Genomic DNA, 19,002 nt, shown 5'->3' with positions numbered 1-19,002 from the left:
TTAGCAATCTGGCTCCAACATTGATTGCATGTGAAAATACACATTGGAAATCTCTGCATGAAGATGTTAACACAGAGTACAAAAGAAGTTCTGAAATTTACCATTTAGGATTATCCATCATCCAAAGCGGCACCCACATTTTGCAACATTATGTTGTTATGTCATAGAAATGTATGAAGTGCAAAATTTGTCAATGCATTGCCGCTTGGTGCTGGAGCACTGCTAAAGGTAGTATTTTTGGGGTTTGTAGGCAGTACAACAATGAGACTTAATTGTTTTAGAAATCCATTGTACCACCATGGATTACAGTCTTGGAATAATTTACACTAACAGCAGTATTTCTACTGTCTGTAAAATATAAAGACTTGCCTGGTCGTCACAATTAAAATGAGCTCCATGTTTATACGGAATGGTTCAACTCGTTTATTGATTAGGGATGACTCCTTGGTCGCACTACTATGGCGGGGAGGGGGTACATCTGGTATGGGCATGCTAGAACATACAAGGCAGAGCATGGTAGATCATTTGTAGGATATAGACAGGGTTCACTGATCCCGTAAAGGACTTTAATTAGCACATTCTATAAACATTTCCACGATAGTAATTGTGATGTCCTCACAAAAGTTCATAATTCTAAAAATATTATTTATTATATTTTCAACATGTCAGGTGGCAAGTCCTACATCAACAAGCCCATTATGATGCTGGTTGGAAAGCATTCCGACCGACTCCGTTTCGGAATGCTTTCTGACCGACTCTGGTTCGGGGAGCCCGACCGACCGATTACAATGTCTCCGAACACCGTTTGGTCAGACTCCCATGGACTTCAATGGGAGCCTGTGTTCTGACCGACCCTGGTTGCACATTACATTCTCAAAAACCACTGCGAGACTGATATGATTTGGCAAGTAATAGAGCAACCCACACTACCGCTGAGAGGGGGCGACATCAAAGCACTCCTCAATAAATGCGAATGTAAATGGATTTCCACTTGTAACTCAGTCCATGCTGGCCTGAACACACTTGATGAATGGAATAGCACCATTCTACTCTGAACCTTGTCCTGACCCTTCGCACCCCTGTGACTAACTTCCATAACTGAGATATTGTGTTCATTGTTGCTTTTTTCCCCCCCTTCTTCCACCCGTTCCTTTCCTCTTTCCCCCCCCCCCTCCTCTTTCCTTTTTTCTCCTCCCTTTACTAATCACAATGTAGAATTACTCTCATTAATATAGTGCATTGTGTTATAAAATTATTGTCTCCAAATGTATTATCATCTCCAAATGTTTTTTACACATGACCTATCTTTCTACCTTAGTCTGTCTTCTCTGAGTTGTACCTTTTCTTCCCGCGCGCCCCTCTTCCCTTTTTCCGCTCTCTAGTCTTCCACCGGGCTAACTCAGCCAGTAAGCCCCGCCCCCTAGTCGCGCTCACGTGATCCCACCGGCTTTGACTTCAACACTTCCCCGCTAAGGCCTCCTCATTCGAATTGCCACACGAAGACAAGCTGCACCCCCGATATGCTCCGGATTCATTCCGCATTTCCAGTAAGTGCTTCGTTACTTGTGGATGGCCTCCAATTTGGTTCACCACTTCCTGTCCCTGGATCGCTTCTCATTGGCCTTTGTATTTAGGAGTACCCCTGACGGGACCTGGCTAAACCCCGAAGATCCTTTGACCGCCCGGCGACGTTCATCCACAGACGCGCCCCGCGTCTCTAGATTAACTTGACGACCACCACCAGGTAACCCTCACTCCGGTTCGCTTGAACCTCGTCCCCCGTTCATCCTTCCTTCACCCTAACCTTATCCTCTGTCCCCCTTTAATTGCAGCACACAACGTTCTCCTTCTGATGCGGACCCTCCTACGTTATTGTCCGACGCCCCCTCAGGTTAATTCATTACTTCCTTACTCCACCATGCCCTTTCCTCTTTTTCTCCCTTTTACCTCGCTTTTTTCAAATACAACTCGCCTTGCACTCGGGCCCACTGTGGTCCTTTCCCTCTTCTCATACCTTCCCCCTCTCTGTCCTTACGTCCTCCTGTTCTTGCCCCCTGTACAGCACCGTTTGTAAATCAAACAACCCGGTCCTGAAGATGATCCTAACCTAGAGGATCGAAACGCCGTCGACCGTTCAGCGCCATTAATCGCGCAACATTTCTCCTGTGGTTTTCTCCTTTCAAACGATTGTCTTGAACTACCAAAATAATCAATTTATTTCCTCGACCACAGTATATTTTATATAAATTGTTCTCACTGTACATTATTTGTCACTTCTCTTGCGCCGCCGTCGCTGTTTTTCACAATTGTCACTTGTGTCGCCACTTTCACCTTCACATCCAGCACCAAGTGCAATTTGGGTTGTTATTGTGTTTTTTCAAATATGCATTTCTACAGTGCTGATACAACTGTAAAATTACTTTCTCGTGTTTCCACGAATGACGCTTAAATGATGTTTTGACTTAAATACATCCTTTAAAATTCTTCAAAGAGTCTTCCTTTTTCCTTCCGGTCTGATGTCTTGGACATACAATTTTAATTGTCTAGCGTAATAATACCTGTTGAGAATTGTTGCTCTTTCTTACATACCTACCCACCTCTCAACGTGGTATATGGGTTATACTCCTGTTGTTATATACAAAACTGACCGACAACACAGGCACCCATTTAAAAAAGGTGTTGTCCCGTAAAACCTTGCACCCTGTGGCAGGCCCCCCATGGTGCCTACCACACTGTGCATGGTTGTAAAGAGGGGTCCCATGTGTACCCCCACGGGGCTCATTCGGAGGCCTCCGGGTGAAGGGGGGCCTGCTACGGACTCCCAAAGTCAGTCTCCGATAGCCTTTTTATGTCAGACAGACCGAGTCAGAAAGGCGGTCGGAATCCGACATCGTAATCGGTCGTTCGGAAACGCGGCACGTAGAGCTCTATGATTCAGCTTTGACCAACTCGAACTCTCCGAATGCCGGTCGGAACCGATTCGGAATGACCGACCCACTACCTTGTATCATAATCGGTCGGTCGGAAATGTTACTGAGTCGATCAGGAACACAGGTTCCGACACGGATTTGGACGAACTGAATGCTGTTCGGAGCCTTTCCGACCAACATCGTAATCGGCCCCTAAGTAATTTGTAGCAAAATTGCCTCTTTATTAACTAATGGACCTTTAATGGATTCCCTGATAAGGTACAAGCTTACTGACCCCATTATTACTTTAATATTAAACAGATGAGAATGAACATGCCTTCCTAAATCCCACTCTATACCACATATCTGTGTGATAGCAATTTCAAAGGATTGAGTGAGGCCGTACAGTGACTGCTGCAAGGCTAAGCATGGAATCTTGTCTCAGAATGTAACAAGTGACATTCACACAATTTTGTGGCCTTGGATGACCTGGAATTTAAGAGCATAATAAAATATATTTCTGAAAAATAAGCTATGTTATCAAAGGCATGCATGGGTCCCATAAGTTATTCCTACCTATAATGTCCCATTCTTTCACACACAGCACCGTTTTGCTAAAGTTAATACCTAGAAACAAAATGGCATTTACAAATGGGAGTAGATGTCTTTGCTTAGAACATTCTACCTTTCTTTAGCCTTGTAAAACTATATCTAATTGTATGGTTGGGCATGGTCTTTAGGGTTCCCCCTCAAAGGATTTCCTTTTATGTCACCAAAGGAAAGCATTGTCTAGAATTAAAAAAAGACATATATGGGCATTAGTAGCTGCTTAGTGGCTAACTAATGATTTATCCCTCAGCTGGCATAATTAAACCAAAACACATTTTGGAAGCTTATGTACTCTGAAATACAACCACTTTGGCCCTAAATATATTTTATCACTGATTTGAAATGCGATCTATGTTTATTTCTACATTAATAGTTTAACCCTTTGCTGCAGGAGGGGTCATGACAGGATTCAATACCTACTCTAAAACTCTAATTCTCCACCCCGCCAAACCCTTGGTTCCCCTCCCTCATTTAGTAGTGGGAGAACGGCTGGGTTCCTTGTGGTCAAGCCTCAATTGGCACCAACGTGGCAAACCATTTCCTAGTAACCATAAACCAGAGGGATGATGAACACAGGGTGTTGATAGGCCCACCCTACTTACAGAAGGTGGTCTGAATTTTCTTTACTGGACAACACTGCCATGATAGTCACTGGTGGTAAAAACAATACAAAACAACATGGTGGGGATCTCTACATTTGGCAGACAGTGCTTTATTTGAGCCCATAGTTGCAGGGGTCCACAACACTTGTTTTTTGGGACCAGAGCTTATTTTTATTCATTAGATATTGATCTAGAGGAAGAGAGGGAAAACACACGAGGGGAAAAGAAGGAGGAAGAGATTGAAGTAAAACTATGACAAAGGAAGAAATTAAGAACTTGTAAGAAATAAAGGAGCAAGGAATGTTTGGTATGGATTAAAGAGGTATGAGGTCAAATCAAGACTACGCTGCCTGGGTATCGGCTCACCAACATTTAATAGTGCCATGAGCAAAAGCTTGGTTCCTGGCACTTATTCTTTTACAAATTGAGCACTGATAGTAGGTACTCTTCGTCTGTGAGAGTGGACACGAGGGCTTCTGTGACTACATGGGCTGGTAGGCAGCTCACCATATTCTAATCATCCCATTGTTATTTTCTTCACATATGCATTTGACATCTTAAAGGAGAATATATTTCATGTGATCAGTAAAACGAATTCTAATGTCCAAGATATACATTATGTTGTCCTTTAGTTTTCTGTTTTAAAGAGTAAGGTAACTGCATAAGGTATTTCTTCACACAGTGGGTTTCTTCTTTTTGTTCAGTGTTTTCTTTTTTAAGAAAATGACAATATATCAAAAATGCAATCCAGGGGACTAGCATGAAGGAAGGGAATTATATACACAGAAAATGTGATTGATTGTGGAAATTAACAGTTGACTGTGTTATTACAGTTTCAGACTGAGCCTGTCTTTTAAGTAAAATGACAGGTTTTCTACTTTGCCAAAGTTTTGTCAACATGATCGTCGATGTCATGAAATAGTGCCATTCTTTGTGTATTTCAGAAGATCTACTGAACCAGATGCAGATTCGTATACTTGCAGGCCTAGGTCGCAATCCGAAGAGTCATTGCAAGTTGTCAGAACCCCTCCATCAGCTGACACATTTCCAATAGAAGGTGAGAAGTCATGTCTGAAATGTTCTGACTTTAGAGTTTTGTTGTTTGCAATAGTTGTATGCGTACGCTCAATTGTATGAGAATTTTTTTACCTGATCATCCTATTTGATATTATTTATTTTCTTGCTTTTTGTATTGCACAAACAGATCCCTAAACTAGAGGAATAAACCACTTGTGAAGAAGGTAATGGTTAATATAGTAATGTTAAAATGAGGAAAGGATCATCTTGAGAAGAATACAGTAGTTCCCATCTGAGACTCAATTTAAAAATACAATTAATCGGTTTTACCTATATACAGCGGGTCATTGGCAGCCTTGTGTGTGAAAGGAAATTTATTTAAGGCGTTGTTTGAAAATAAAATGGAAAAATATGCAGCAAGTGTGATCTGGTTTGACAGTACATTCTAGATTTTGAGTGTATTTCCAGAGAAAGAATGTTTCAAAGTGGATTTCTTCTTGAAATACATTACTTTTAGTTTGAATAGGGATTAGTCTTTGAGGCCCTTTATGCTTTTGGAGATAAAGAGCTTATGTGCAAGTTACCTTGCAGTAGATAAGTGATAGACTTTTCTGGTAATGACCCCAGTCTTGTTGGTCCCATGCCATTCCATGGGAGTCAGTTTAGCAAGTTAAGGATCGGGGTGTTGCCATCACATCTTTTAGAAGTAGATATAAGGTAAGCCCCCAAGTATAGTACTGCCCTGAGCTAGAACACAACTGTTAGTACTTCATTTCCTTGGTCAGTACTTCATTTCTTCTTTCATTCAATTTATTACCTGAGTGTATCATTTTAGTCACCTTTAATTTCTAACTGATGATATTTTCTCTAATAAAGTGTGATTTCAAGTTTTCTTTCATAGTCCTTGATGCTTGACCAATTTAAAGTTTAACGTTTTACTTCGGACTTTATCTTGGCTTGAAGCACATCATTTGGTTGCATTTTTCACTTCTTTTTTATAAGATTTTTTAATGCTTAACTACTGAAGATTGAGAAAAGAACTAATAGTTTGGAAAACAACCAGTTCAACCAGATGACATGGATAAAGACGACACTGCCACCCTTCCTAAATATGTAGGCAGGAATGGGTGTGGTCGTGCATAAGGGATCCAATTGTTAAAAAACGAGTGGAGTATTTTTACCTACAAGTCATGATTTGCCATCTACGTCTTTTTTTTAGTGAAGCTGTTGTTGTTTTAGTCATCCTGGGCAAAACTTGAGGATGTGATGAAGTTTGATTCTGTTTCCAGTCAAAAGTCACACTGCAACATTCTGAGGCATAATAGGTCTAACAAGTCTGAGACAGCGCAGGACAATCATGCGTGCTACAGAAGGTTCAGGATACAGTTACCGGGCATCTTACTTTACAAGAGGGGCCAGAATGGAACAGTCATAAATAATTCAAGGCCAAGGGTGTGACTTTCCCAGATCAGCCCCAATTACCACTAACATTATTTATCTTAAGCTTTACATCATCTGGTGGCCAGACTGACTATCAGATGTTAAAATGCAAGGCTATTTACCGCAGATTCTTTTTAAGTCTCGGTCGAATCCTTTTGTCATTCCTTCAGAGTTTAACATAGCGCAAACTTGACCCAAAGGTATTGGGTATCAGAGCGCTTTACATGAGCACCAGTTGGGTTACACAAGGACACATTCTTTTTTGTTAGGCATGGGGAGATTAAGTGATTTTCACAGAATCACAGGATGTTGCATGTCATTGCCCAGACTCGAACCCGGTTCCCCAGATTTGAGATTGGCCGACCTAGCCATTAGGCCACATCTTCTCCCCTTTGGCATGAGTGTGAGCCTCAAGTCATGTGACTCGATGATTTTGTCTGATCAGCCTAATACAAGGGTTGAAAAGTATGAGAGATAGTAATGAACATGGAGATAGTAATCAAAATAAAATTCAAATTACTCTGAGAGTAGTGCTGTTACTGCAGGACACTCTGATGAACTAAAATTCTGGTTCCATTTACAAGTAATTTATAATTCCATGACAAGATCTACGGTCACAAGAAATACCTTCTGGAATCTCCAAATGGAAATTCTGCAATTACAAGTTTGACCCACAAAATGGGGAAAAACTGCGTAGAACCATTTTTAGGTGGAGCCTAGGCAGCGCTTGCGCTGTCTCTTCGAGATATGTTGTATACACTTTGTGGGCTTACAACACGCCCATCGGCTTTTATTTGTTTGCTTAAGTGTTCGTTTCTGGGCTCTATTTTTTTTTTCTTTGTATCCTGATCGCCTTTGTCAAAACTTCCATTTTGGTGGGTTCTTCGCAGCAGCTTAAAGGCATCGTGAAGCTCCTTTGTATTTTTTTGTTATGTCATAATGTGAGCTTGTGTTAGTAAAGCGTTTTTATAACGTTTCCTATTGATCACTATCTCTATGAAGCTGCCTTGGCTTAAAGGCTTCGTGAATATCCTTGTAGTTTTTTTGTTACATGATAATATGAGCGTATGTTTGCAAAGCATTTAAAAAAAGTGCTGTTTCCTATTGATCACCATCTCCGTGAAGCTGCCTTCACCTCCCTCCCCAATCCCTGTTTCATCTCCCATTCTGTCCCTTTTCCACCCGCCCTTGTTTCTGTTTTTGTTTTTTCTCCTCCTGTCTACTTGTGCCCTTTGCTTGCACTAAGCAGATGCCCTCCTCCTTGACAAGTGGCAAACATTTCAGGGCCAGCATATCTGGCTGGCTTTCTTCCCTTTCCCCATCAGCGGCTCCCTCACAGACAGGAACCGTCAGGGCTTGATTTACATTTAATGGCCTGCTCATCCGGGAGAAGTGCGACACACCTCAATCTTCTGCTGGCCCTGGATCCTGTGCTGCCTGTCCCATGGCATTGTTTTTCTACTCTCCCCATGTGCTTGGCACCATTGCATCAACCCTTTCCCCCATTCCCATCATGCAGCTCCTCCTCCCAGTGGATAACATCCCTCTTTGACTCCTGAGCGGTAGGAGAAAGTTGACTAACATGAGGCCACTTCAGTGACACACACGGGAACACACTCTTCTGCAAATTACAGAACTGGCGGGGATCCTGAATAAAGTTCACACTCGTAGTGACCTCACTGGAGTACGGCTGGATGTGCTTCATGGCATTGGTGAAGCATTGTGCTGGTACAATGTTTAAAAATCTGCTGCTACTATTTGGTATTCATAGTGCTTGCTGCCTCAATCTGAAAGAAACACCTCAGTTAGATTCCTCACCTTAGAATATCCCCAGGCGTCAGGCTGGATCCGGAAAGATTTTTCATCAGCAATACTCCTTGCGCGTCGCTAGGCGTCGTCTGCGGCTCCGCGTCCGTCGTCGGCGTCGTGCGCCGGGATGACGTCGTCGGAGTACTTAGACGCCGCCCTCGCGCGCTGACGTCAGTTCTTCTTTTTTCCGCTCTTTTTTCCGCGCCAGACAGCGCCGATTCGGGAAGAGCTTACCCCTTAGTAATTTTTTGACTAAAACTTTTTTGACTCTTTTTGGTCTACATGTCGACTTGACTCTGGTGCCGGTAGGATGCCTGGGTTTAAAGCCTGTGACTCCTGTCACCGACTGATGTCGGTAACGGACCACCATCGCCGGTGCCTTTACTGCCTGGGAGCCGACCACGATGCGGAGTCGTGCCTCGACTGTCAGGCCTTGACCTCGAAGGCTAGGCGGGAGCGGTCCCGTAAGCTTCTCGAGCTTCGACACTCGGTTCCGCGCCGTTCACGGTCCCGGTCCAGGAGGAGGTCGAAGGACCGGTCGCGGAGCCACAGCCACCATCACCGCTCGTCGGGCTCGAAGTCTTTGGGTAAGTCGAAGCACGCTAAGAAGTCCAAGAGGCGACACCGCTCTTCGGACTCCCCTCGCCGGTCGCACGACTCGGTCGAGGGTCAGGGTGGTCCCACCTCCGCGGCTCCATCGGAGCCGCAGTAGCCGCGTCCGTCCCCATACCCGCTGGTCCCTGGGACTGACGCGACTCCGGCGGAGATCAGTGCCTTCCTCTCGGCCATGAGGGGCCTGGCTCTGCCGTTGACGCCTGCCGGCGCGCCTTAGGGCCCCGAGGGCTTGGCTGGGCGACCTTCACAGCCAGCGGCTCCGGCGCCGTCGTCGACTTCGGTCCCGACGCCGCAGGTCCCCGAGGGATCCAGGCCTGGATCTCTGCCGGTTCAGCCCCGGTCCGGGCCCGGCGCCGGTGCGGCACCGCCCGACACCGCATCCGATGCCAATGGGTGACCATTTCATCTACTGCCCGGCTCCGGTTATTCCCCCTGTTTATCAGGAATCGGATGACGGGGGCGACTGGGAGGGGTCTGAGGAACCTATGGCCATAGAGGCCAATTTATCACAGGACTGGGCAGACGAGCTGGGGGATGCCAGTGGTCTGGACACCTCCCCGGACACTGGTTTCATCTCTCCTCCGACTGTGGCTTCGGAGAAAGGTGCTGCTTTCTCCGTGGTGCTGCGCAAGGCGGCCGAAGCCCTTGGGCTGCAGTTGCCTGCTGTGGCCGTGAGGACTAACTTCCTCACTGAAGTGCTTCAACCGTCAGCAAGCTCCTCGGAGCCTCTGCTGCAGTTCAATGAGGCACTAGTGGACGTTCTGCAGGGCACCTGACCCAAGCCCTCCACAGTACCTCCTGTGGATCGGAACGTGGCCCGGCGCCACCGCCACCGCCCTGCTCCGGGCGACCCCAGTTTTCTGTCCCAACACCCCACGCCCGAGAGTCTGGTTATCCAGGCCTCTACTTCCCAATCCTCCTTCCCGTCCGCTCCTCCAGATCGGGAATCCAAGAGGCTGGAACAGTTCGGAAAGAAGCTGTTCTCTTCCCTTAGTTTGGGACTGCGGTCCTTGTATACCGCTTGCCTCTTGGACCGTTACTCCCACTCTCTGTGGGATACGGTGGAGGACGTGCTGCCCCTGTGTCCGGAAGAGGCCCGGGCACGGCTCACCCAAGCTATTGCCGACGGGCGAGAGGCAGCACGACATGCTTTACGATGTGCACTAGACACTACGGACTCGGTGGGTAGGGCGATGTCAACCACGGTGGCGCTCCGCCGCCACGCCTGGCTGCGGTCCACGTCTTTCTCGGGGGATGTCCAGGGTACCCTCGTGGATATGCCCTTTGATGGCATTCGCCTTTTTGGCGAGGAGGCGGATAGTGTGCTAGCGCGCTTCAAGGACTCCCAGGCTACGGCCAAGTACTTGGTTCACTCGGCCCGCGACCGCAAACTTCTGCCTTTCGTCCCTTTCGTGGCCAAGGAAGGGGCGCCCCCTCACGTCCACCTAGCCACCGGCCGCAGAACCAACCTGCACGCGGACGTGGATTCCGCCGAGGCGGTACCGGGGGACAATGTGCCGGTCAGTCCACATCCACCCCGGCAGCATCCGCCTCAAAGCCCTCCTACTCCGTGCTTTCAGGCCCCTTCCATGCCAGTGGATGGCAGAGTTCGCCATCACCTGCTCCACTGGGGTTTCATCACGTCGGACAGGTGGATGCTGCAAATCGTCCGAAGGGGCTACTCCCTCCCCTTCGAGACGACCCCTCCAGCCATGCCACCGCAGTAGCACCGTATGTCGGGGGATCACTTGAATCTTCTGTAGGAGGAAGTTACGGCCCTCTTGGCCAACAGGGCCGTCGAGCGCGTTTCTGGTCCAGAAGTAGGTCGTGGTTGCTATTCCCACTACTTTCTGGTTCCCAAGAAGGGCAAGGGGGGCCCATGCCCTATCTTGGACCTCAGGAGCATCAACGCCTTCCTCCGGAAGGAGAGGTTCAAGATGCTTACCCTAGCTCAGGTTCTGGCTGCTCTGGATCCAGGAGACTGGATGGTAGCGTTGGACTTGCAGGACGCTTATTTTCACATCCCTGTCCTGCCGGCCCACCGGCGTTACCTGCGGTTCACGGTGGGTCAGGAGCATTTTCAATTCACTGTGCTCCCCTTCGGCCTCACCAGTGTCCCTCGGGTGTTCACGAAAGTGATGGCGGTGGTCACAGCTCATCTGCGCAAATCAGGGGTTCCAGTCTTCCCCTATCTCGACGACTGGCTGTTGAAGGCGGGCTCGCCCCAGCAAGTCGTCTCCCACCTCCAGACTACGGCCGACCTCCTGCATTTGCTGGGGTTCTCCATCAATGTGCCGAATTCGCATCTGAGTCCCTCCCAGAAGCTCCTCTTCATCGGAGTGGTTCTGGACTCTGCGCAGTTCCGGGCCTATCCGCCGGAACAGCTGGTCCGGGATATTCAGGCTCTGATTCCCATTTTTCAGCCTCTATCCCGGGTTTCGGTCAGGTTAGTGCTGCGGCTTCTGGGTCTGATGGCCTCCTGCATCCTGTTAGTGCATTACGCCAGGTGGCGAATGTGGGCTCTGCAGTGGGACCTGAAGTTTCAGTGGGCCCAGCATCGGGGCAACCTGTCCGACCATGTCTTGATCTCGGAGGGCACTGCGAAGCAGTTGCAGTGGTGGCTCACGAACCGCGATTGGGTCAGCGGCAGATCCCTCTCCCTACCCCAACCGGAGCACGTAGTAGTGATGGATGCATCCCTCCTGGGATGGGGGGGCCACATGGGGGAGGCGGAGATCAGAGGACTCTGGTCTCCGGCGGAGTCTCAGCTCCATATCAACCTTTTGGAGCTGAGAGCGATCCGGAATGCACTGAAGGCATTCCTTCCCGTTGTCCGTGGAAGTGTGGTGCAGGTGTTCACGGACAACACCACCGCCATGTGGTACCGCAACAAACAGGGCGGGGTGGGGTCGCGGACCCTTTGTCAGGAGGCTCTGCGCCTCTGGACATGGCTGGAACATCAGGGCATCACACTGGTGGTTCAACATCTGGCGGGCTCTCTGAACGCCAGAGCAGACGAACTCAGCCGCCGGTGCATGATGGATCACGAATGGCGTCTAAACTCGGATGTGGCGCAAGGCCTCTTTCTGCAGTGGGGAGAGCCTTGGTTAGATCTATTCGCCACCGAAGAGAACGCGCAATGTCAGCAGTTCTGTGCGTTGGAGTTTCCAAGGCGGCACTCGCCCGGGGACGCCTTTCGTCGCGAGTGGAGTTGCGGTCTGTTGTATGCCTTACCGCCTATACCACTTCTGCCCAGAGTGCTGAAGAAGAAGATCAAGTCATCTTGGTGGCTCCGGATTGGGCACAAAGGTACTGGTATCCCGAGCTACTCAGTCTGTCAATCGGTCCCCCGATATGACTGCCTCTTCAGGAGGACCTTCTGTCGCAGCAGCAGGGGACGATCTTCCACCCGAACATGTCCAGTCTCCACCTCCATGCGTGGAGATTGAGTGGCGACAGTTGATGCCATTTGACTTGCCTCCTAAGTCTGCGATGTGATTCTGGCAGCCAGGCGTCCCTCCACAAAAACGGTATACGCCTGCCGGTGGAACAAATTTGTGGCATGGTGCACAGCAAAAGCTGTGGATCCCCTTTCCGTCCCTCTTTCTGAGGTTCTCCTCTTCCTTCTTTCCATGGCCCAGCAGGGCTCTCCTCTGGGCACCCTCAAAGGTTATCTTTCTGCTATCTCTGCCTTCTTTCGGCTTCCTGATCAGCCTTCTCTTTTCAAATCCCCTGTTGTCTCTCGTTTCATCAAGGGCATTACTCACATGTTTCCTCCTGTCCCCTTCGTAATGCCTCAGTGGGATTTGAATCTGGTCTTGACTTTTCTGATGTATTGTGTATAAAAGCTTGTTACTCCTTGGCGAAGAAGGATCCTCCTGTAGGGCTAAGGGCTTATTCCACTCGGGCCACAGCGGCAACTACTGCCCTGGGACGGGGAGTCCCCTTGCAGGACATCTGTCAGGCAGCAACGTGGGCCTTGCTGCACACGTTTGCCAAACATTATTGCCTGGACAGCCAAGTCCGTAGAGATGGCTTCTTTGGCCGTTCTGTTCTCCAGGACTTTCTGGTGTGATCTTGGTTCGCAGACCCGCCACCGGGGTTGGTATTGCTGGGGTATCTATTCTAAGGTGAGGAATCTAACTAACGTGTTTCTTTCAGATGAACAAGTTACTTACCTTCGGTAATGATGTATCTGTAAGAAACATTAGTTAGTTAGATTCCTCACCGACTCACCCATCCTCCCCGCTTTGCGAACTGACATATAGGCTTAAGGTTCTCCCTTTCAGGGCCCTAGACTTTTTGGCACCACTGTCGGTCTCTTGCATGGCTCTGCGTTCCTGGCACGGAAAGCTATGTACAAGAACTGACGTCAGCGCGCGAGGGCAGCGTCTAAGTACTCCGATGACGTCATCCCGGCGCACAACGCCGACGACGGACGCAGTGCCGCAGATGACGCCTAGCGACGCGCAAGGGGTATTGCTGACGAAAAATCTTTCCGGATCCAGCCTGACACCTGGGGATATTCTAAGGTGAGGAATCTAACTAACTAATGTTTCTACCAGATACATCGTTACCGAAGGTAAGTAACTTGTTCGATCGGCTGCTTCATAGCGCTTGCAGAAACAAGGGGTGCTCGATGGTAACCCCTCTGAGGCAGCATAGCTGCCAAGCTGTCACATGGGCCAGCCCAGTTAGTATTTTTAGTTAACTCGCAGCATACTGGGATTTAAGGGGGCATATCTAGGAAGAGGAAACCAAGACTACAAGTCCCAGAATCAAAACGTTCTTTTGGCTATAAAGCCAGGACTGGTCAAAGGTGTCACATATACGTGTCGCAAGAGTGTGACTACTTACAGTATGCTTTCCAAACTTATTCTGAACCTGGGGGCGCTGCTCTGCTATTAGAAAATATTACAAAATCAATTGACACCCAGCCTAAAGTACACGTTTCAAGTGTGTTTCTCCACCTCTCTCACCCCCATATTGTGCAATGCATGACACAGAAAAAACAATGGCACTATACATTAATCTCTGCAGTGGAAGTATTGACCCAGCAAACTATCTTTCCCTAAGGGCCTGCATGCTCTAAATGCATTTCATGGCACCAAGAAGCAGTAAGTGGCCACGGTACCCTACTGATTCCATGCTACCAACATCGGTTTCCTTATCCTGTGGAACGCTAGTCACATAGGGTGTTGGGACTACGAACACAAAGCTGACAATGCCCCCACTTCATCTGCTTTTGGCATTATTTTATGGCACTGGATGCCGACACTGAAGACATACTTGGCTCCCACGCTCGTATAGTATGTCCATTGTAGTGCCCAGCTTCATCCATATTGGTATTTCAAGGCACATTAAACAGGAAATGCTCCTCCTGACTCCCCATCTTTGCTCTCACAGACACAACTCACTACTTCCTCGTATCACTTTGGCAAGACACCCCCCTCCCCTGAATATGTGACTGTAATCATTTCACCACATTACTAAACTGAATCCTTCACTATGTTTATGTTTGCACTGAGAGGCTAGTTACTGGCAAAGCCAATAGATATTTCTCTGTTTTCATGATGATGATATGCATTGCCAGCTCGGTGTAGCTGCAGGGATAATTACTCCTGCACAATTGGTATCGTGCTCACCGCATGTACAAAACACACTGTGCAAATAGTGTATCGTGAGATCAGTTTACCCAGACACAGTCTGTAAACAATACATTATTCATAGGGTTCTCTTGGTGCAGTCTGGCATAGGCCACATACACTGTAAAAATCTGTGTGTAGTAATTGTATAGTTCTTCAATGCCTGCGGCACAACTCCCAGGAAAATGTGCTGCACGGCTACACACATATAATGTCCAAAAGGCAAGACTTATTGGCTATGCCAATGCTTGTTTTTCTAGCTGGCATTCCAACCAGAATCCCCACTTCAATGGGATTTAGCACACCTATTTACCAACTGCTCTAAGCCGGTAAAGTTTATATGTGAGTGCTCCTGTGCACAGGGGTAGGGAAAGTGTGGAAGGGAAGGTGTCGCCAGACAGAAGTAACATTACATGCTCTCCCTGTCCCTTTGCTAAAGGTTGTACTTGGACTGGGAACTAGCAGTCCTTTCCTAAAGCGAGTTGACTTGCTGTCATTTCCAGCCCATAAAATGGCTTCTGGTATTCCTGCACCCTGGAAAATTTGTGGCAGGAACATTGAGCAACATAAAATTATGCTCTGTGTTTACCTGTAATTGTGCCTACGTCCACTAACATTTCTACCATGGGCATCAGATTCTTGCAGGTGGTCAAATAATTGGGCCTGGTTCACAGTAAAACTCGCTTTAGAGAGATCTGACATTCTCATTGTTATGTCAAAGCTCCACTCATTGTCATGCAAGATCAGGACTGACTGGGTCAGTGTACTAAGGCATATACACAGGCATCTGTGATTAACCCCATGGTTAAAGGTTTGAATCACTGAGAGTTCACTCAGCCATTAATCTTTCCTAGGTGGATAAACTGAGTACCATTGAGTTGAGTAACAATACACATCCACTGTCTGATAGCATTGTCATCCTTCGGATGGTATGTGTGTTTTATAAATACACCTTATTTATGTTTTCTATGGCTGGACTCAAATCCACATGAAATGGGTAAAAACAATCGGAAACCACAACAAAGTCTTGTGCAGCTCTCTCCAACACCTCAGTGGTCATATGAAGCAGATAAATGCCCCAACAATTATTTATATGAAGAATGAATGATGAAGCCCTTTTAATGGAGGAGTTAGGGCCTTCTTCATCTCAAAGTGAACCACACCAGAGGATAAAGATGGAATTAGGATGTGAAAATGAAATTAGGTCACTGTTGCTAACGTATTCTTTATTAATTGACCACTAGCTTGATTGTGAGCTTGAAAAAATATTTTGATCTTAAAATCTTTACACTTACATGATACAATTCATAGGTAACACTTAGCTTCTAACTTTAAAAGCGAGCACAAAGCCATCGCCCGTAGGATATGATTGGGCTACTGGATGACAGGGACCAGCTTTATCAGGAGACACATATATAAGTAGTGAATGGTCTCATTTTACATAATGGAGCTTACAATAGTCTCAAAGCGTACATTTATTTATTGATTTTATTATCACTGATCAGCCGCCTAGTGGTGGAGGCAGGCCAAGGAAGAAGTATATTCTCTCCCTTCTCAGGCTCTGATATCAACAGTAGTGATGTCAGTGCAGAGATTCCGTAATCCGAAAATATGCTTTGAATGTATGGATAGACATAAGTGCATGGCACAGAATGCCTGCTATTGAACTATTTAACAAGTGTAAGCAATGCATAATGTTTAAAGAGTTGTGTCTGCTATGTTTCACAGATGTTGTGGATGCACCACTATTGGGTGACCTCTGCGTAGATGCACTTGAGCTGGAAGCAGAATCCTGGAGCCTGGTCGTGGATCCATCATTTTGTAATAAACAAGAAAAAGATGTAATTAAGAGGCAGGATGTGATATTCGGTAAGTATACCACCGATATCTGTGCATTGTGATGCGCAAAAATATCTTTCCCTTTTTCTTGAATTTAAGTTTTACATATTAAACTATAAATTCAGTGCCATTTTTTGTAATTCTGTTCATGAACATGAAATACAGTACTTATAAAAACTTGTTCTGAAATTGAATTTTGATTTGTGGATTTTGCAAATGTTTTCAATTGAACAGCTCTATGATGAAATACAGACTGCTTTCCGAACAAGTTATTTCCCCCTTCTCATAATAACATTTATGTTGGGAATAAGCACACGTCCTACATTGCATATTTACATATGTACCTCCACCACAACATCTAAATGACTACAACATTGGGAAAAAATTGATCGATTGCACAGTGATATCCCCTTTACCCATAGGTCTAGGATAGATGCCTTTAAAATGCAAGTAGCAACTGGGCTCAGTCAGAGCAGATTGACAGCACAATCTTTTTCTGAGGGCACCTAATAGAATGTTGTTGGGATAGAAAGTCTCCTGCTTGGTGAACGGATGTGTGCGCCTGCACTGACTGGCCAGCTACTTGTGAAGCTGGAATTCTGACTTGTTGTTTTGCCCTGGCTTTATGCTAACATACGTTGTGCACTGGGGCATTGGCTTGCCTCTGGTGATGCAAGGTTGAGAACCTATTCTGTGACCTGGAGGCGCATGCCAAGCAGGCACTCGATGTGGGCAAATGAGTGTTATCCATGCCATGGGTCAGTTACTTAAAGTATGTGACCAGACCTTTTTCTCTGTTTAGGGGACGATGGCCTACAGATCAGCTGTTATGTGACTCACATATCCTTGCACTGACATTCCATGTGCATGGATGTGCAGTGAGTTTGTAGCACGTCTGCTATTAGAACTCTGTATGTGATGAGAACTGGGGCCAGTGGGATCCAATTTGGATAATCTCTGGTTTCGCATAGAACAAGATAGAGGGTGAATTCAGCTTCCCCAGAGAGTTGAAGTACATTGACTGGATTCCTATGGCTGGAAGGTGGAGCTCCAAAAACTGAAGACTCTCATTAGAAATTCAATTGGGGCCTTGTTAGAAAACGTATGCTGATTAGTTCTTCCTGAGCAGCACAGCAATTTGGTGGATGTTAAGGGTAGAGGATGTGATTGCAGTTTCAGTTGTTCAAAGTGAGGCTGTTTTAGGTAGTTCCTGTCCTTTTGTTTGGTGCTGATTCCTGCTTCTGGAATACTGAAGACAACAAGGTACAGAATCTTCCCACTTCATTGTATGTTTGTCTTAGACACTTCTTCTTGAAGCTAGTATTGTTGTGCTCTGAGCACCATCACCTAGCACAAAGGCTGTGTCTGGAAAAAAAAAACCTAGAAAATGACATCTGAAAGACTACCTCCCTAGCAGGTTCTGAAACTTTATTTAGTGGATTTACATCCTTACTGGAAAATGTGTATAGAGGTAGGATCCAAACCATCCCACTTTGTTCCAGTTCAAAATTCTCAATGACCAAGGGAGTGAGAAGGGCTGGCTTCTGAATAGCAGCCAACCTCCCAAAGCTTAGCAACATCACCTGAAATGTGAACTCTTTGCTGGAGGATCCAAGGGCCTACCCAGCTCATCGAAGACTTCTTGCCTACTGAGAGACTGACGGGGGAGTGCCTTGTTCTGTAGGGTGAGAGACTGTCAATATGGAGAAGCCCAGCATGTTCCCAGTGTGGGGAATAGCCATAAAAAGCAAGTAGCTCCAAAGGAGAAAGCCGTTAGCTAGTTGAGTGCAGAAGGATTAATCCAGACTCTATGAGTGGTTCTTTTCATGAACTGCAGCGACTACCATTCATCTTTTGTGCTTGGAGTTGCAGTACTCCATCATTGCCGAGGTTGGCGTCCTGATCAGCCCAGAAGTCACAAGTGCTGAAATCATCCAACAGGTCAAGATTAGCCAGAGGTCGCACCTATCATCCTATTATTCCTGGCTGCATCTGGCCTAGGGAGGCCACTGCTGCAGGAGATGAGAGCTGCCAAGTGAGTTGCTGCACTCTTAGCTGTCAGGTTATGAACATGGTTGCATCCACAGCCCCGTTTGTTCAAGAGACTCTACCTTAGGAGCACGACTGCTGCCTGTATCCAACGGCACCACCTCGAACTGCTACTACAAAAAGAAGGTAACAACAGGGATTAAGTCTATGAGTGGAATGAGAGACTGAGTAGCAGATTGAGGTCTGCAGAATGAATTTAAGTCTTTTACTTAGCAAGCTCAAAGGGGTGAAAGAGAACTTACTTGTTGGGCGTATCTATACCTTGGGACTGATTTGAGTGAACTGCTCCTGAAACTGATTAGTGCCTTTTCCCGAGCTTCATGGCAGGGATTATAGACACTGGGGAACCCTGTTAGTGGTGGAGGTTATTGAAGAGTGTAGTGCTTTAAGGAAGACCGCCAACTGGATCACAGCCTCGTGTCTAATTCCCCTAATTAGGCTGTGTAGAATTATGTTATGTTGTGTGAT

General features: G+C 46.8%; 1 protein-coding gene across 7 annotated transcripts in view; it reads left to right on the top strand.

The window, feature by feature from the left end:
• ARHGEF28 (Rho guanine nucleotide exchange factor 28) overlaps positions 1-19,002 on the top strand; it is a 1,067,585-nt gene that overhangs the window by 917,997 nt on the left and 130,586 nt on the right. For all 7 annotated transcript variants that reach the window (XM_085632328.1, XM_085632327.1, XM_085632325.1 and 4 more), the window contains 2 exons: positions 5,065-5,177; positions 16,375-16,515. In XM_085632328.1, the coding sequence (XP_085488454.1) occupies positions 5,065-5,177; positions 16,375-16,515 (254 nt within the window). The remainder of the gene's footprint in view (positions 1-5,064; positions 5,178-16,374; positions 16,516-19,002) is intronic.

This window comes from Triturus cristatus, chromosome 2_1 (genome assembly GCF_964204655.1).
Source record: "Triturus cristatus chromosome 2_1, aTriCri1.1, whole genome shotgun sequence".
Lineage (NCBI taxonomy): Eukaryota > Metazoa > Chordata > Amphibia > Caudata > Salamandridae > Triturus > Triturus cristatus.
Note: the sequence above shows the minus strand (reverse complement) of the source record. Positions and strands in the feature narration are given on the sequence as shown.